This window comes from Scyliorhinus canicula, chromosome 1 (assembly GCF_902713615.1).
Source record: "Scyliorhinus canicula chromosome 1, sScyCan1.1, whole genome shotgun sequence".
NCBI lineage: Eukaryota > Metazoa > Chordata > Chondrichthyes > Carcharhiniformes > Scyliorhinidae > Scyliorhinus > Scyliorhinus canicula.
This window is the reverse complement of record NC_052146.1, coordinates 250,859,754-250,880,201: the sequence shown is the minus strand read 5'-3', so window position 1 is coordinate 250,880,201 and position 20,448 is coordinate 250,859,754. Positions and strand designations below refer to the sequence as shown.

At 42.5% G+C, this 20,448-nt stretch overlaps 1 protein-coding gene across 4 annotated transcripts in view; it reads right to left on the bottom strand.

Annotated features, from left to right (window-relative positions):
• rps6kc1 (ribosomal protein S6 kinase polypeptide 1) overlaps nt 1–19,146 on the bottom strand; it is a 199,882-nt gene extending 180,736 nt beyond the window's left edge. For 3 of the 4 annotated variants that reach the window (XR_005462299.1, XM_038811377.1, XM_038811391.1), the window contains exons 1-3: nt 18,969–19,146; nt 18,204–18,239; nt 13,385–13,505 (exon numbers count right to left, since the gene is read on the bottom strand). Coding sequence is in view for 2 of the 4 variants with exons in the window: in XM_038811377.1 (XP_038667305.1) it covers nt 13,385–13,505; nt 18,204–18,239; nt 18,969–19,070 (259 nt within the window). In the remaining 2 variants the exon portion in view is untranslated. The remainder of the gene's footprint in view (nt 1–13,384; nt 13,506–18,203; nt 18,240–18,968) is intronic. The other variant, XM_038811400.1, reaches the window with a different exon arrangement.
• Nucleotides 19,147–20,448: the final 1,302 nt, after the last annotated feature.

The window sequence follows — 20,448 nt, the reverse complement described above, 5'->3', positions numbered from 1 at the left end:
GAAAGAGGGAAGCAAGAAGGACCGGCCGGGGGGGGGGGCAAGATGAGGTAGCAAAACCCAGCAAGAAAAATGGAGGAGCAATGTATGTCATTTTGAAAATGCCAATAAAAAGATTAAAAAGAAGAAAAAATGACAAAACCATGAACCACCTCGCTAAAATAGGCTGCTGCACCTGTAAACCTCAAATGAAGTATACGAAAATTTAATGTATTATAGGAAGCCGATTAATGATAACACAGATATTCTAATCACTGACTCAAGTATACCAAATACTGGGTCAAAGTAGAAAGACTGAAAATTGAAATTGAAAAAATTGAATGCAACACTGCAGCCTTTTAAGTACAGTTGTCTCAGCGTACTCACATAATTTATAACTAACCACTGAAACTAGCAAAAGGTAATACTACACTCCTGTATGCTTCACCCAATGCCGGTGTCTATGCATTTACATTGCGTACCTTATGTTGCCCCATTATGTATTTTCGTTTTATTTTATATTATTTTCATGTACTAAATGATCTGTTTGAGTTGCTCGCAGAACAATCCTTTTCACTGTACCTCGGTACACGTGGCAATAAACAAATCCAATGGTCATCTGTCCCTCAAGTGAAAAAAATTAAACAAGCAGATTAGAGGAGAGAAAATATTGCGCCAAAACTTTGGTACACTTCTTCAAATTGGTATGTGGAACCATTTTTTACCTCATGACACTTCACGTCGGTTTCAGAAAATAGATTTAAATCAAAAATTCGAAACAGCCAACAGCTTTTAAAAAATATTTATCTAAATAAAGAGGACGGAGAGGAAAAGAAGTAAGTTACAACGTGCCTTTGGGCAGTACAGCTTTTTACACAATCCTTTAGACAAAGCTGATTTTCTTTTTAATGGCTACATTTAAAAGGTGCCTTGGAATGCTAATAACGGCGTCATGCATTCTATTGGTGTATTTTTGAACATCACCATCATCTCATTGATCTGACTTGAATTACATTTTGAAATCAAGCAAGTTGGTATTGATTTTTGTATCTTAAACGTCAGCAGTCGTTACAAGGATCATGATGCAGGGACAAATGAAACACTAAGATCACCTTGACTAAGGCTGCGTATACTATTTTGTTACTGATCCAAACATTGATCACAATCTCCACAATTCAGGCTACTCAGCAAGAGACAGGAGAGTTTGAGCAGGCTGGAGGCAAAGGTGCGGAAGAGACAAATGCAAAACAACAGAAGCAATTGAAACAAAGGAATACAGAAAGTAAAGACAAGTTGAAGGTAAAGGAAATGTTATAAGTAGTCATTAAAAACAAACTAATATCACTCATGTTTGTCCACTAAATTAAGACGGCTCTGTCGTGAAGCAATTAAAGATTTGTTTTATAGCAAAAGAAAGCTAGTAATATAAAATTATCCTTCGCAGACAATCTATTGCTTTTTTAATTAATTCACAGGATGTGGGTATCAATAGCAAAGCAGGCATTTTATCGACAATCAAAGATTATTTCATGGTCACCATTACTGAGAGTAGCTTTATATCCCAGATTTATTAACCAACTCATAATTACAGTGAAGCCATGTTTGACTTTGCATTTCACATTTATTGGGCGTCAGCAACAAATTAACCAATTTGTGCGAGCTGAAACAACCACAAGTATAAACGACCATCATCGGGGACATGTTGGATATATTTGGCCAGTGGCTGGTCTTGAAAGAGTAAGACATTAGCCACCAGTAATCACAGTACAAAACAGAGACAAGTGCCGGCAAAGAAAAAACAAGCAAACTCTCAAACAACGCCAAGCTGTCAGTCATGAACAAGCTACCTCCCACTTGATCATGTTACGTCTGTACAGTAGCATGGTCAAGTTTTGGGAGTGATAAATTTTACAGGAAATGCAAAATGCCAGTCTGTCACATGTTAGTAACAGCCTTGTTACAGATGCTGAATGGGACCTCACTTTCATCCTGATGGTAAGCTGTATAAAATTGAAAGAAAACGATCACAGGACAGACCCAGAGTTAGAATTAGAGCCAAGACAGGAACAAGGAGATAAAAGCCTAAATACCACAGGACTAAAAACCAAGACTATCAAGACTCGAGTAGAAATAAGCCAACAAGACACAAAAATAAAAAGGAACAGTGCTATAGAACATTTATCCTTTTGCAAATGTTATTCCTCCCCTTCCTCTTGCGAACATATGGATTCCTTGCTGAAACGTGGTTCCACAATTGCCAGGTATCCGGACTCTGACAGTCTTCACGTGCAAGTTCCGAGTACATAATCAACCAGTCACTAGTCACAGGAGACACAGTCAAAACTAATTCCGTCAACACACAAGTACATTTCACCATTGACTGGATGAGCAGACAGGACCGGGAATACGGACTACAGCGTCATCAGTTGAACTGGACATGCTGGGACAACTATACTCCTCTGACTACTAGAGTCAAGAAGATCAACTAATTCAGGACAGACTGGGTAGGGAATCTGGAATATTCCATGTTTAAATAGCTCAGCTACTCAACCAGTGGAACCATCAGAAGCCTATAATATATGGCATTTTCAAGTTCTTAACTCCAATCATTGTACATATATATATATATATATATATATATACATACATACATATATACATTCACTGACAGCTTCATTTTTATATCTGCATAAACACAGAAGGGGATAATAGGAAATCATCCATGATCACACAAAGAACAAAGTTATGTACAGCACAAGAACAGGCCCTTCGGCCCTCCAAGCCTGCGCCAACCATGCTGCCCACCTAAACTAAAATCTTCTACACTTCCGGGGTCTGTATCCCTCTATTCCCATCCTATTCACGTATTTGTAAAGATGCAACTTAAACGTCACTATCATCCCTGCTTCCATCACCTCCTCCGGCAGCGAGTTCCAGGCACCCACTACCCTCGGAGTGTAAAAAACTTGTCTCGTACATCTCCTCTAAACCTTGCCCCTCGCACCTTAAACCCACAGCCCCTAGTAATAGACACCCTCTACCCTGGGAAAAAGTCTGACTATCCACCCTGTCTATGCCCCTCACACAACATTAGAAAACTCAGCAGTGAGATCGAGCATGGCTTGGCAATTCCTCTTTCCCCAATATCTGGGCTGCTTCCAATAATTTTATATTCTTCCTGAAATATGAAGGCCATAACTAAACACTACTCGAAATGGGCTCTCACTGAGGCTAGACAAAACATTAGCATTGTGGATAGCACAATTGCTTCACAGCTCCAGGGTCACTGGTTTGTTTCCCGGCTTGGGTCACTGTCTGAACGGAGTTTGCACATTCTCCCAGTGTGTGCGTGGGTCTCCTCCGGGTGCTCTGGTTTCCTCCCACAGTCCAAAGATGTGCAGGTTAGGTGGATTGGCCATGATAAATTGCCCTTAGTGTCCAAAATTGCCCTCAGTGTTGGGTGGGGTTACTGGGTTATGGGGATAGGGTGGAGGTTTGGACCTTGGGTAGGGTGCTCTTTCCAAGAGCCGGTACAGACTCGATGGGCCGAATGGCCTCCTTCTGCCCTGTAAATTCTATGATAATTTTACAATGTCATAGTCCTAGCTATATATACACATACCAACTTTCATATTTGTTACTTGACCGTATATAAACTGGCAATTTTAACAACCTAACAACCAACACTTTTACGCAGCATGGTGACACAATGGTTAACACTGCTGCCTCACCACTTCAGGGACCCGGATTCAATTCCGGCCTCGGGTGACTGTCTGTGTGGAGTTTGCACTTCCTCCCAGTGTCTGGGTGTGTTTCCTCCCACAGTCCAAAGATATGCAGGTTAGGTGGATTGGCCATGTTATTTTGCCCCTTTGTGTCCAAAAGGATGAGTGGTGTGCTCTTTCCAAAGGCTGGTGCAGACTCAATGGGCCAAATGGCCTCCTCCTGCACTGCAAATTCTATGATTCTATGACCTCAAGCATACAGCTATTTAATACATAAATATCTTTCTTGCTTCTTTTAATTAATCTCATGATTTTGCACTCGTATTACCTTGCTGAACCAGTTACCCTGCTTGCCTCGAACCAAATTGATTACACATTTATGCCGCCCTATCCTCACGATCAGGTGAATGGTGCATCACCCACCGCTTTCCATTCCTTACTACAAGTCTGAAACCCCCAGCTACTCATCTCTGAGTTGGTATTTGGAAGTGACAGAACAAATGGCAGTGTAAGTGATAGTACATCAGCAGGGCAGCAGCCAGTGGCAGGGCTCTCCCACCTCCGTGTCATCAGCTCATCTGGAGGCATTTCACTTGGGCGGACAACAAATGAGGCTTTTCACCATTGAGCTTACCAGGATCGTCCACTGAGCAATACGATCACAGTAAGCGGAGAGTACATTATGTCTGCTCCTGAATCAGAAATCAGAAGTATTCCTCCTTGCCTCTTTGTGCCACACGTCTATCAATCGCTTTCTCTGGAACTCGTTTGTCCTGCCAATGGCAGTTCATAATGCTCAGCTCTACTCCCCACATGTTGGAAGGGGCAGGAGATCCAATTTCACTTAAAATAAAAGGGTTTCAGAGGTTATAATCTCCATTCACAAATCACTTTTTATTGTCCTTCTGAATGTGTCAAGATCTTTAAATGCATAAAAGAACAAGGTGAAAAAGCAGGGCAAACAGAACTAGAGCTGTTACGCAGGACTGCTTGGTGCCATTGGTGACAGTAAAGACATCTGATGAGGGACCATTCTGCATCACACTGGTCATCATGTCGTTGCAAAGTAAGCAGATAGCCTTGATCACTTTTTCAGGGCATCCATATTTATACAGCACCTTCCACAGGCCTTTGTGATTTATTTAAAAGCCTTGGTCACATCAACAAACACGGTTTTCTGCTCGTAGGACTTTTCTTGAATAACCATTTTAAGAATTCTTCCTACTGAAGTGAAATAGAACGGTGATTGTTTCAGTAGGACTTGCTTCCCTTCTGCTTGTGCAGTCCGGGATAGACAGCAACCTATTCAATCTGCAAAGGTTGAAGGTTTTCACAAAGGTCACAGAGCAGCTATTAAATCAATGCTTGCTTGCCAATGTCTGTGATCTCACAGCACACACACACACACACACACCAGAGGACAGAATTGCTTGTTGATTACTTTTCCCAAGCCTCAGAACACATTAGCCTTACATTAAGTCTGAAAACGACAAAGATTTTGTACCAACCAGGCCTTGATCACAAACTTCAGTCATAGGGCGGAATTTTCCCAACTTGAGACCAAGTGCCGTGGCGGGGGCAGGAATGTGGAGTGCTTCCTGCTGCTGCAGCCGGCGGGAATATTGGCAAATCTTCTGGCCCCGACTTCATTAATTACACACCTGGGTGTTTCATGCTGTAATCAGTGGTGGGCAACCTGGATGGCACATAGTCTGCCATAATGTCTGGGTGCCACATTGAAAATACATCACTGACTCGCTGTTGAAGAAAGAAGGTGGGCCTCCAGACAATTAAAATAGATCTCCAGGGGCACGCTCTGGAAGATGGCCCCCTGAGAATGAAGATGGATCTCTAGGAACATTGAGTTTAGAAGGTGGATCCCCTCTGGGCCACCTGATCTGGAAGGTCCACCTGCAGTTGCCCACCCCCCAAACTGTGATGTTCCAGGGTAGCAGACGCTCTCCGACCTTAGCACATCCCGAACTCAGATACAAAGATATTCTGAAAACCAATCTCAACACCTGCAAGGTGGACCCCGAAACATTGCAAAAGAACAACCCGGGAGAGACCTAAATGGAGGAGAGGTCTATCAAGCAGTCTCGATATATGAGGAGAGAGAAGTCAGGTTCCTACAGGACAAGGGAGTACACCCACAAAGCCAGTGCTTTTACCCACCCCTCCAACATTGTATTATTTGCAATCAGATCTGCAAATTAAGATTTGGTTTAAAGTCACATATGAAAAACACCAACCTAGACAACGAACAATTCAGTCTCCTTGCTGAACATTCATGAAGCAACTTGAGAATTGATCACCTTGCTCACCTTCTTAAATGAATTACCATTAATTTAATTAAACATTTAAATGAATAGTAAAAGTCTGGGATAATTTATTTGAGTGTAGTGCTGGCTCACTAAAGCCAATGTGTTGCATTTGCCAATTAACATGCTAACATCTTTGTACAAATGCTTTTGTCTAGGTGTGACATTTACAGCCAATGAGGTTCCAGAGTCTTTTTCACCTCATCTGGTGCCAAAGATCAAACACTTTCAGTGCCAATATGGCAAATCTATTTTCTACTTTGTTTTAAATAGAAAGAACATATTTAATTGCCTCAGCGCATCCAAAGGGCTTCAAAGCCAAATAAAATGCTTTTGAAGTTTACCCACTGATATAATGCGGTAAACACAGAGAATGGCACCTCAAACCAGTCATGCAATAATGGACTAAATGAGTTAGAAGCAAAAATGGTCCCAACAGTGATGCTGGTGAGGGATAAATGCTAACCGAGACACAGGGAACATCCCTGCACTTCTTCAAATAATGTAATGGAATCTTGCATATTCACCGGAGAGGAAAGATGGGGGTGTAGGATTCTCCGTCCCGCCACAATGTTTTCCTTTGGATCCTTCGAGATCCTTTGGATCCTTTGCCCCGGCAGACAACCAATGGGGTTTCCCATTGTGGGCAGCCCCACGCCATCGGGAAATCCGCGGGCGTTAGTGCACCACAGGCGAAACGGAGGATTCTACTGACAGAGAATCCAGCTCGGAGTCTCAGTTGAATGTCTCATCTGAAAGACAGCACTCGACTGAACTAAAAGTCAGCACAGATTATGTGCTCGGGACTCTCGAATGAAACCTGAATCCATGAGCTTTAGATATAAAAGGTGAGAAAACGCAAGGGAGTTTCATCAAACTAGTTTGAAAATTACTTAAATGATCAATCTGAATAGCAAGAAATTAATACATAGCCCATTATTCTCTCATACCTTTCAAAAGGTTCTTCCCACTTTGAAACTTAAATTGAAGTAAATGCCACTGGTAATATAGGATTCTCACGTACAAATTGAACGTCAAATAATTGCAAAAATATATAATGTGTAATTAAACATCTTTTCTAATCCTTTAAATAATTCTACACGGGTTTGCATTACTGGTTCAGCAGATTATCCAGGTAAGATTTTTAACGATTTGGAAAGTCAACAGAAATCTCAAAATAATTTCTCTGGAATTTGGACCAAGATGGCTTCTCGCAAAAAGAGCCAAATTGAACCCATTGCCTCATGTGGCAAATCTCAGAATCTTTAAAGATTTTCGACAATAAAGTGTTAGGCCATTAGATTCCTCGAGAGCAAACTAATAGCTTGCATGATTTGGACAAGCAAACAAGCACAAATCTGAAGAAATTGAAGCCACCTTTAGCTGCGGGCTCAAGTCACTGGAATACAGCTCGTCTTTTTTTTTATTCAATTAGGAGTTTCTAGCCGGTAGATTCAAAAATATATTTTTTTAAATATAAAGCAGGTTTTCATGACAAATGACCTCACCTCCACCCATCTTGTTCCCTTCATAGGCCCGACATCCAGTACTGGGTGAGGAGAAATGATCTCCAACCAAACATTGGGAAAATAAAACCCATCGTCTTTGTTTCCTGTCCCAGAGTTCCCTTGACGCTAACTCCAATCCTCTCCCTGGCTGTCTGAGACTAAACCAAACTGCTCTATTTGACTCCAACTACGTGAACCACGCTATCACTAAAATGGCATATTCCCACCTCCATAATCACTATAACTCTACTCTGCCTTCCTTCAGCTTGTCTGTTGCTGAATCCTTTGTTCCTGCCTTTGACTTTTCCAAACAAAATCCTGGTCAGCATACCTCGTTCTGCCACCCACAAACTGGAGGTCAACGCCTTTTGCGTTTCCAAGTTCAGGAAACTCCCAGGAATGGGAGCCTGATCCCTCCTCAGGTCAAGCCCTAGCTCTGAATCATGGCCCATCCAAGTCTGTATGCTCTGTCGATTGTGGCCTCTTCAGTATTCTAATTTTATCTGCACCATCACAGGCAGCTGTTGCCAAGGCTCCTGAAATTCCCTTTTCTCTTTTAGGATATTTCTTAACATCTACCTTTTTGACCAAATATTTGGTCATCTGGTTGAATGTTTCTTTGTGCAGTTCGGTGTCATTACGCTTGTATTTATAAAAGCACCTTGTATTTATAAAAGCACCTTTAACGTGATTAAATCGTTCCTAATTCAAAAGTAGAAAGAGGACTACATATATAGTGATAGTATAATTAAAAACTGCCCAGAGAGAGTTCAAAGTATAATTTTTTAAATCTGTCACCAAAATGAAAGGGGCGGAGGGGAGGGGAATCAGGCTCCCATACTTTGGAGATCTTTGAGCTCCGAAATCCAAATGGTTTAGCATTGGCAGGGAATAAATCACACTTTGAATGGACACTATACTTGTCGTATGAACATTCCATAATAAATGAAATTCAGGGACAGAACAAGACATAAAAATAGGAAACAATAAGCACATTTGGGAGATATGGGGCAAGTTTTTGCTTCCGAGTCAGATATGCAGAGTTGGGAAATAATTCCCCTCTGCTCTCCAGTCCCATTGCTTTCTAAATCCTCAACCAGAATACTGGGACTTGGTTTTGACTCTCCGTATGTAACGTCATAAGTGGAAATTAGTGTTCTTCATTTTTTTTTGTCTAACTGGAAATCAAAAAGCCAATTTTAAAAACGCAATCCTGTTACTTTTGTCAATTTCTGTGTCTTATATGAAGCCATTCTTTTTTTTTTACATTTTAAATTAGCATTTGTTCTGCAGAAAGAAAGTCTCAGGATTCAGGATCCCACCCCTATTGAGGCTCCATATACAGTCCTGCTGTTTAAAAATTAGAATCATAGAATCCCGGCAGGAAGCCATTTGGCCCACCGACCCTCCAAAAGTGCACCGTATCTAGGTCTACTTTCCCCAGACTATCATCCACAACCTAACCTACACATCGTTGGACACTAAAGGGAAATTTAGCATGGCCAGTTGATCTAACCAGCACATCGTTGGACTCCGGAGGAAACCACAGCACCCTGAAGAAATCATGAAGGCTCGGGGAGAATGTGCAAATTCCACACAATCACCCAAGATTGGAATTGAACCCGGGTGCCTGGCACTGTGAGACAGCAATGCGAACCAGGTGTGCCACCTAAGTAAGGATGGCAACTTAACTAGGTAATGTTGTGAATAATTTTTAAAATCAGATTTATTTTTCAGGCAGCTTAAATAAACAATGCAATTCATTTCAGGTATGTTATCCAAAGGATAAGATTGCAAATCAATTTTGACATCTTTGTTGTTACAGTTAAATATGTCTTCAACAAAACTTCTAGATAGCCGTCCAGGAAACACCTTTAGCAATGCTTGAAATGAGAAACACGGTGGTGCAGTGGTTGGTACTGCTGCCTCACGGTGCCAAGGACCCGGGTTCAATCCCGGCCCCTGGTCACTGTCCGTGTGGAGTTTGCACATTCTCCCCGTGTCTGTGTAGGACTTATCCCCACAACCCAAATATGTGTAGGGTAGGTGGATTAGCCACGTTAAATTGCCCCTTAATTGGAAAAAAATAATTGGGTACTCAAAAGAGTACCCAAACAATGCTTAAAGTATTTAACCCATAGATGTAGAGGGTGATTCAGGATGGGTAAATGCAAAAACAAAAAAGGACGTAAAATCCTTAATTCATTATGCAAGGCCACATTGGAAACATGCAATGGTACATTCTTCCTTCTTGACTGAAGAAGCGAAAAATAAACTGAGCAGCACTCAGACGTTACCTATGAATTTTAAAAGAAAGGAATAAAGAATCTTTGAAAAGGAAGTCAGAAATCGGAGAAGGAATTATCGATTAGGAGTTGAACAGTTTTATGCAAAATTCACTTGGGAGCTTTTTATCAGCGGTTATCAAACAAACAGTAAAAAGAAACAAAGCTGAGGAGGACATGGGACAAACTGGTGGAATCCACCAACGTTTTTTCGACTGTGAACCTGAGATCCAAATCATATCTGAAGAAATGGGTTGAATACATCGGCTCCTCTGATGGTGCACGAGCCCTGCATGAACAGTCTTTACCTAGTTTCTAATGAACACAGTCTACAAAACAAAAACTACTGCAATTCTGTTCTAATAGAAAACCCAAACAAACCATAATTGCCACAGAATGAGTAATGCAAGAAATTAAAAACAACATGTAAGAGGCAACATTTTTCTTGAAGATGGAGCTAGTTTTTGGAGATTGATTCTGCACGTCTTAATGGTATGTCGGAATCCTGGCTAACCCAGGCATTAGCACTTCAATAAAAAGTGAAAATTTGTATTTTTCTAGCATAGACACTGTACACCATTCTTATCAAGGTGAAAGGAGACTTAAAATTTAAATATTTCCACTACACTTCAGCATAAAGTTGGGTCAGTGGATTTGAAAATCAACCTTTCCGTAATCTTAGTTCAAAATGAATAGGGGGCGGGATTCTCCAATAATGGGGCCGAGTCCCCACTTCAGCGTAAAAACGCTGGTGTTTCATTCTGCACTTTCCTTCAGAAAGTTGCGAGTGATTCTCCCATCTGCAGGGGGCTTGCAGGGCCCCAAGGTGGTTCTCGCAGCTCTGGCTGCGGATACGTCCCCCACACTTTTGGTCAGTAGCCCGCGCATGCGCATGGCGGCGGCCTGCAACGGGCGCCACATGGGAGATAGCGGACTCGGATCGCGGAGCGGAACCAAAAATGTAGGCACCCCCCCCGGGGATCGCGCGCGCCTGCGGGTCCACGACGCCCGATCGCTCCCCTGGCCGTCCAGGAGGCCCCCCCTTCCCAGTAACAATCCCCCCCCCCAACCAGGGCAGCCACGGACTGAGTCCACAGCTGCCACCCGATCTTCCCAACAGCCGATAGGTGGTTAGAACCACGCCGTCTGGAACTCGGACAGTTTTGCATGGAGAATCGTGTTGGGGGGGGGGGGGGGGGGGGGGGGGGGCTCTGTCAATGGCCCCCTACCTGCGCCACGTAGTTCGCGCGTGAGAGGCTCCTGAGTGATTCGCCAGGGACCGGCGGGAGTGGCGCCGGTCCGAATTTCCGGTTTGACAACCATTCTCTGCCTCAGAGAATCCAGCCCAGGATAGTTTTAAAATAAAATTTTCCACCTTCCTTGGTGCCCTAAATAATGCACAATTCTCAGATCAAAATGGAAATTGTTGCGAGGCCAGTCTTCCCATTGGGGTTAGCATGAGCGCGATCTAGAGTGATCTATCTTCATACTTTTCCTCGCTCTCGTGGAATTTGCCTAATCTGCATTTGATGCCTCCACTCAATGCCACAACTGAAATAAGAAGTTTACTATGTAGGAATGTCAGACACAAACTCAATCCAGCTACTTCTAAAGCATCAGTACACTATATATAACAATTGCAGTAGTGAACTAGGCCATTCAGCCCAATCAATTTTTGCTAATATGTATGCTCCACTCAAGCCTGGCCCAACCCTACTGCATCTAATCCCACCAGCACAATCTTCCCTTTCCGCCTCCCTCATGTACTTATCATGATTCCCTTCAAGCACATATATGCAATTTGTCTCAACTACTCCACGTGGTAGCAAGTTCCACATTCTAACTACTCTTTATATAAAAAGATGTTTCTCTGGAAAGTTTTATTGGATTCATGAATGACCTTATGTTTCTGACCCCTAGTTTTAAACTTCCCCACTAGCGGAAACAATCTCTCTACATCTACTTTATCAAACCCCTTCATAATTTTAAAGACGTCTACTAGGTCACCCACGGCCTGAAGAAAAATGCCCCATCCTCTTCAGTCTTTCCTGATAGCTGTAACAGGTAGCAATTTCAGGACGGCAAGCAATCGGTGTGCGCCAACCCGAGAATCAACGTCTAACGAACAGCCGCCAACTCTCACACTCCGACTGCCACTTAACACTGAATTGAGCATTGACTGGCAGTAGGTGGGACTTCAGTCCACTCTTGGAACAAAGTCACTTGGCCGACAGCTTTTTAATCTGGCCAGACAAAGCACTGCAGTAGCCAGTTGCAGTACTGCAGTGTTCTGCCTCGGATTAAGTCACAGAACCTTGCAGACGATAAGATCCGAGGGTGAACTCCCGGGTTGGGCAGCAGGATCCGGAGCTCCAACGTCCAGGGGTGGGATAGCACCCCTAGAGCGAGGCACTAGCCTCCTTCCTGCCCGAGATGAAGGAAAAGTGGATCCGTTTTCCACCCTCCCCACACCCACCATCCTTAAAAAGGAGGCTGGGCGGTATAAGACCCGTAAGTGGCCACTGAAGAGCCTCAATGTGAATAGACAGGTTTCCCGCCCAAGGCCCTGCCTTCCCAAGCAGGAAATTGTGCCGAGGGTTGGGCACGCGGGTTCCCAGCCTCTAGGTTCTGGTATAATCTTCTGAATCTTTTGTGTAACGTCACCAATACCTCTGCATCTGTTTTGTAACATGAAGAACAGACACGTGTGCGCAGTATTCCTGGGGTTGTCGAACCATGGTTCTATAAAAGTTGACAGTAACTTTTCTGCTTTTGAATTCTACATCTCTAGCCATGAACCTCTGGGCTTTGTTTGCAATTTTTATGGTTTTGTTAATCTGCATTGCTACTTTTTTTTAAAAACATTTAGAGTACCCAATTCATTTTTTCCAAGAAGGGGCAATTTTATCGTGGCCAATCCACCTACTGTGCACATCTTTGGGTTGTGGGGGCGAAACGCACGCAAACCCGGGGAGAATGTGCAAACTCCACACGGACAGTGACCCAGAGCCAGGATTGAACCTGGGACCTCGGCGCCGTGAGGCAGCAGGGCTAACCCACTGCGCCACCGTGCTGACCTGCATTGCTACTTTTAATGATTCGTGAATTTGTATCCATGGATCCCTTTGTTCTCTACCCCATATAAACTCCCAATTTTCCAAGGATTTTGTGGCCTCCTTAATCTCCTGGGTCACTGCGCATGTGAAGTTTGCACATTCTCCCCATGTCTGCCTGAGTCTCACTCCCACAACCCAAAAGATGCACAGGGTAGGTGGATTGGCCCCCATGAATTGCCCCTTAATTGAAAAAAATTATTGGGTACTCTAAATTTTTTAAAAGGGTCTGCACGTCCATAGCAAACAAGACAAATTTTCAAAACTCAAAAGATTATGCAGTGGTTTACATGTAGGTCAAGATTAATGTACTTTATGCACATACAGCAAAATATTCCCTATGAATAGTAACTGAAGTATCACTAGCTCGCACTGTAAATGTTGCAGTAAAAGCAGAAACAGAACTCTGGCACTGCATTTTTGCAAACAATTAGAAATAAAACATAACTGCCTTACCAAAAACTTTTCCTTTAGCAAAAGGTGGAAATAATTCTGGATGCCTGTATAAAGTTTTATGAAGCTGCCAGAGCTCTTTGTGAAGTTTCTTAAAATCACTGTAACGTTTCCAAACTACTATCTGAAACAAGGGGGAAAGTCAGTTATTAGCAAACCAATATACCTATTTGCACTTTAACACAGTAAAATAAAGTGGCTACATTGACAAAGAGAGAGAAAAAAACCTTAATACAAGGTTCTAGAGTTCCCCTAACAGTGGCTAAGTGTACCAGACTACGTGATACAATGCCATCCAGACCAGTGGGTCACATGTTCCATTCCTCGTCTGCACCAAGACAATTGGCCTCAGTTCCCTGGAGTATAGGGGAAAGAATCAGCCAAAAACTATCAGTGACCCCTGTTAACAGTTCACGTGTAAAGATCCGGTGAACACAGAAACTTGACGGAAATGTCCTCCAAGATCAAATAGTCAGTGGTATTCAGTATCAAGACTAACATGTTAAAAGTGGCTAGCAGAATTCACTGAACTATACCCCAGAATTAATATCTTTAGGAGAGAAAATGACAAAATTGAGACAGAAATGTCCCCCCCCCCCCCCCCCTCCCCCATAATGGAGCATTTACGTTGCTAGTAATGCAATAGAATTTACAGTGCAGAAGGAGGCCATTCAGCCCATCGAGTCTGCACCGGCTCTTGGAAAAAGCACCCAACCCTATCCCCATAACCCAGTAACGCCACCCAACACTAAGGGCAATTTTATAAGCTGCAGTACTAGAATAAAAACGAAACAAAGAAAATTGCACTGAAACAAATGAATACTACAGCCGATGGAACAACGTCAGTCAGTGCAAACAGCCGGTTTGTTTTTCCAAACTTACTGTTCCCAGTCCATAAACCTCTATGACAAAAATTTTCCTTGGTGATGAACTGTCCCACAAATCAGTAAATAAGTTATATTGATTAACAAATAAGCACAAGTGATTTAAATCCGCAATACCTACTGTATGGGATAGTGGGATTTTTTTTAAATATAGAGGAAAATTAAAGCATTTGGGAAAAAATTCAACTCAAAAATTGAATGTACAATACAAACTATTTTGAAGTAAGAAAAGTAGTTCAATATTAGATGACAAGATATACACAAACAGGCAGTGCAGCTTTAATTTCCAGCATGTAAATTAAATGAACCATAGTTTGAGGACAATATGCAAAATGCATTGAGTCTGTACAACCATAAATCGGCCAGGTTTGGCCCCAACAAGCCGGGTTTAATTTCAACCAGATTTTTGTCTATATTCATTCAGTGGATGCCTAAACCAATATTTATTTCCCATCCCTAATTACCTAGAACTGAGCCGTTTGTTAGGTCATTTAAGAGTTAACCACATTGTTGTGGGACTAGAGTCACATGTACGCAAATAAGGGTGACAGATTTCCTGCTCTAAAAAGGGTAGTAGTGAACCAAAAGTTTTTTTTTTTTACAAATTACATCATCTGCCATGGTGAGATTTGAACCACCCCCCTCCCCCCCCCCCCCCCCCCCAACACACACACACACACGCCAAAGTTTCCTCCCACAGCAGACTCCGAAAATGGCAAGGATCTGCAATCTCCATCACCTCCTGTTGGCTGTAGGCTTGGGAGACCTTCACCCAAATATTACCTCAACCAAAGAATGGTCAATAAATAATGTATTTGAGGATTCCTTCACTCTAAATATAACAAAAGACTTTTCCCATCAGGACAGTCAACTCCCCCAATCAGAAAGCCCCAACCTATCACAGAATCCAGCAGTTTATTGAGTAAATGCCACTATGGCTCATGGAAGCCGATTCCATGAGCTCATCAATGTTTGAAAGAACATCTTAGTTTATCTTTAGTATTGTGGGTTACTAATGGTGTATTGAAAGGTGGTGGAAAGGTTAGACAGGTAGGGTCTGTATCCACTGGAGTCTAAAAGAATTGAGATTTGATCTTACTGAAACATACACTATCCTGAGGAGACTTGGCACAGTGGGGGCTGAAAGGATGTTTCTCCTTGTGGGAGAGACTAGAACCAGGGAACACAGCTTTACAAATAATGGGGTATCCCCATTTAAGATAGAGATTAGAGGATTGAGAGCTTGTGCAATTCTCTTCCTAGAGAGCAATGCACGCAGGACCATTGAACAAAAGTCAAACCTGGGAGTCACCTGCATGGCACTACATCAAAGATTTGACTTTCACCTCAGTTTATTGGTGACTAGAGTGGACTCATAATTAGAAGTCAGATTTTAACAAAACACTATCATTGAGTCAGGAAAACTTCTTCTGGCTTGTACTCGTTCTGTTTTCAGCACTATTTGCTTTGTTTTTTGGTGTTCCATGCTTGCTGGATTAAGTGATGGGTCAATTGATAAGCCAAAATTTCTACCACTGATATTTTTATACCACAACACCATTTTTTTCTTGTATTGTCATTACTTCTATCTCCCATCTCTTCCTCACAACCCCTTTAATGATTTGCATTGTTTTCCTAACAATTGTGTGAAAGCAAGCAAGTGTATACCTGCTCCAACTCGTGGGAGCCTAAAGCATGCTGGTAGATGATTTGGTCATTGTCAGTTCACTTTTTTTGCCGAGCAGAAATTAGTTGCCAAGTTTCCCACAGAACAACTATAGTAAAAAAAAGTACTGCATAGGCTGTAAAGCACCTAAGTGCTATACAAATTCAAGTCTTTCTTTTATTATTCGAATTGATCATAAACTGGATGAAGACTGTGAGCAAACAATTAATTTCAGCAAGCATATTAGGAGTTTAATTTACTTTGTAATCTAATTTATGAATAACTGGAAATTAGCTACATCACACTGGCTAACACTGCTGCCTCACAGTACCAGACACCCGGGTTCAATTCTGGCCTTGAGTGACTGTGCGGAGTCTGCACGTTCTCCCCGTGTGAACGTGGGTGCCCTCCAGGTACTCCGGTTTCCTCCCAAAGTCCAAAGAATTGCAGGTTAAATGGATTGGCCATGCCAAATTGTCCCTTAGTATGCAGGTTAGGTGAGGTTAAAGGGTTACAGGGATGGGGTAGGGGAGTGGGCCTAGGTAGGGTGCTTTTTCAAAGGGGCAGTGCAGACTCGATGGGTTGAATGGCCTCCTTCTGCACTGAGAGAATTCTATGGTTCTATTCGGACTTCCTTTGCAGAGATCAGCAGCCATTCAATCTCAGAGTTGGGAAAGTTTCATAAGGAATATGGAAATAAATTTCTTACCAAGAGCATACGGTGTTCAATATATCAACGATGAATTAAAGGGTACACAGAACATAGATCATTGCAGAACAGAATTTACACAATTATATAAAATGCAGCATGTTTAAATGCAGCATGCTTATCCAACAACAAAATTACTTGAGCTATTTCTCTGAATACATTACACCAGAAATTCCCCCAAATAGGATGGCAAGAGTTAAATACAGGAAGTGAGGCTAACATACGATGGTCTGTTGTGAACACAAACTTGAGACAAATGCTTTGATATTCTCTTCTGCAGTTTCCATTCTGGAAAGCAGTACAGATGCAAGGCCCAGAGTTTGCAGTACTGAGGTCAAAACTATCAGCATTCACCATCTTGACTCCTCTGAAACCGACAGCAGTATCAGGGGTCCGTATATGTGCAGTTAAACAAGGAAATCCAGAAATGCCATCAGTAATCAGACAATTCTCCTTTATGTGCTATTGAAATCCCCGCAAACTGTAACCAATTAGAAATCACTGATGAGAAATTGCTCTTTTATGTTATTTGTCTTGCTGTAAAATTCTCATTGAATGAGGTGTAACTGTGCATTTAATGACATACCAACTTCATAATTACTGCAGCTGAATATCTCTAGACCTGAAAAACCAATTTTATATTTGTGTAGTTTCTCCATTATAATAAAATATCAAGTTAAAACTTAAATTTTTATTTTATTATGATGCCTCAGCTTCTAGTTTAAAGCATGAGTCCGTCTCATTTATTTCACTCTCTTGCAAAATTGAATTAAAAGTGAAGGATAATCTGAGCATTTTATTTCCATCCTGCTGTCTGTTAGACTACTTTGATGCGATTGGCTGCTTACCCCTCTTGATTATATCACTCTTGCTGGGCGGATGGAGATCCCCTTAGTGCCAGATTCAAACAAATGCCAGGAAAGGGAACATCCATGCACAGAGATTGCCTTTGTTGGTGGCTTTCTTCAAGCTCAGCAGAACCACCCATGCTTCATCACAGAGAGTGAAGTCTGGCCTCTTATCAAAGGGAAGGAACACATGTCCAAATGTATGTATTTGGAGGCCAAACATACTGAATGTTTTGGCAATGTCTTGTACTCACAAAATTATTGTTGCATGTTTATGTCAGTGTGTGACATCCTGCTAATGAGGTTCATTACACCATTAACTGCTTCTTAGTGGAAAAATGCATTGGAAAATAACAATTCTAAACAGTTGTTTTGTCACAGACTAGAAAAAAATAAACTTTTATGGCACCAAATTTAGGGAGGGCTCACAAAATCCCTTGATGCTTGGTAAATGATGACCCTTTGTTCATTCATTCAACTGGAGTTGACAGCTGTTTTCCTTACAGCTGCACACACAAAATACCAAACTATCATGTCAAAACGTTTTCCTGATTCCCACCCCAAATGCAATCCAAATTATTTTTAGCTTGTTCGCATACCCAAGTCAATTGTCATTTCTAATCATCTGCACAAAATCATTCCATTAAAGAAAACTACATCGGATTGATTAACTACAATGATTTTAAACTGAGCAACAGAGTTTCGAGCTCATTACCTCTTGGACCTCCTCTGGATTTCTTCTTGAAACAACCTATTTAAAAAAAAAAGAAACTAATGAGTCTGAAAACTTCACACATCCAGCAAATTGCTAAATATCCAAATGCAAATCACACGTTGTTCACAATACATTGGTCACACGATACGGTGCATTATAACACCACCCCATCTGGGCGAACGTGTATAATTACAGACAGAAATAAAATTCATTTTAACCCGGCTCCACAAATCAAACATCTTATGGATTGAAGAATTGTAAATTACGTAAATTGCTAGGCTAGTGGCACGGAAATGCCAATATAACATAACGAATTTGCTATAAGCAGCACCAAGTGATTCTACCAACACACACGAACCCCTAACATCTTGTACTATCAATTGTTAGCACCATAAATAAATGGATCGCGTAACTTCCATGGGTGAGTTCACAGATTTTCTCTATAATAGAGTGAGGCAGTAATCTGACATGCTCGCCTATACACAGCGGCTGGGGGTTGCTGTTCTCTCTCACTGACACTCAGTCTGCAGAGTGCACGGTCTCGCAGGGGCGGCGTTCTAATTGTCCCGGGATCGTTCCCTTTTAGAACCCGGCCAGGCAAGCTCGAGCCGAGCCCAGCCTCTGACCCGGGCTCAGGCCCGGCCGGGCCCAGCCTGGCCACCCCGCCGGCTTGCCCCAGCTGCAAACCTCTTTCTACAGACACAAAGCACCCAAACAAACCGGCTGCACTTAAAGCCCCTTCATGCCCAAACAGGGTGAACTCACCCGTGCCGTCACTTTATAAACCGTGAAGCCTTTCCTGTGTCTCTTCGGATCGGTTATCGTGTAAAAGCGAGCTAGCTCCCCTTTGTTTTTCTGTGATAACATGATCTGTCAACCCCTGCCCGCAGTGTCTGTGTTAAAGTACTCTTTTTGCATCATTTCCTCACTCACTTGTCCCCGCCTCCCACTTCCTGTACGTCCGTTCTGAGGTCTTCCCGAGTTCTATGGTTTCATGCAGAGAGCAGTTTCCATTATTATTGTTCCATATGTGGTGTGTAAAATAGCTACTCCCCCCCCCCCCAAAAAAAAACCCTTTAATTACATAAAATGACAAAGATATGCAGAGGGGCAGGTAGTATTGAGGAAGCAGGGGGGCTGCAGAAGGACTTGGACAGGCTAGGAGAATGGGCAAAGAAGTGGCAGATGGAATACAATAAAAGTGTGAGGTTATGCACTTTGGAAGGAGGGGTGGAGGCACAAACTATTTTCTAAATGGGGAAATGCTTAGGAAATCAGAAGCACAAAGGGACTTAGGAGTCCTTGTTCAAGGTTAACGTGCAAGTTTAGTCGGCAGTTAGGAAAGCAAATACAATGTTTGCATTCATGTTGAGACGGCTAGAGTATAAGAGCAGGGATATACTTCTGAGGCTGTCTACGGCTCTGGTCTGACCCCATTTGGAGTATTGTGAGCAGTTTTGGTCTCCGTATCTAAGGAAGGATATGCTGGTCTTGGAAAGGGTCCAGAGGAGATTCACAAGAATGATCCCTGGAATGAAGAGCTTGTCGTATGAGAAATGGTTGTGATTCTGGGTCTGTACTCGTTGGAGTTTAGAAAAATGAGGGGGGACCTTCTTGGGCAGCACGGTACCACTAGTGGGTAGCACTGTGGCTTCACAGTGCAAGGATCCCAGGTTCGATTCCCTGCTGGGACACTGTGTAGAGTTTGCATGTTCTCCCCGTGTCTGCGTGGGTTTCCTCCGGGTGCTCCGGTTTCCTCCCACAGTCCAAAGACGTGGGGGTTAGGTGGATTGGCCATGATAAATTGCCCTTAGTGGCCAAAAAGGTTAGGAGGGGTTATTGGGTTAGGGGGATAGGGTGGAAGTGAGGGCTTAATAGGTGGGTGCAGGCTCAATGGGCCAACTGGTCTCCTTCTGCACTGTATGTTCTATGTTCTAAGAAACTTACAGGATACTGCGAGGCCTGGTTTTTTTTAAAAATAATTTTTAATGGAATTTTTTACAGAAAATATAAAACATAACGACAAACAATGAAATGCAACAAAATAACCCATATAACTGTAACACCCCCCAGACCGTATCGACGCATGTATCACATCCCCCCACCCCCCCCCCCCCAACCCCAATGAACAACAAAAGAACTTAAAAATAAATTTAAATTAAATAAACAAACATAGTCATCGTCCCCCCCCCCCCCTTTTCCCTCCCCCTTTTCCCTCCCCCTTCCCCCCGGGTGGCTGCTGCTA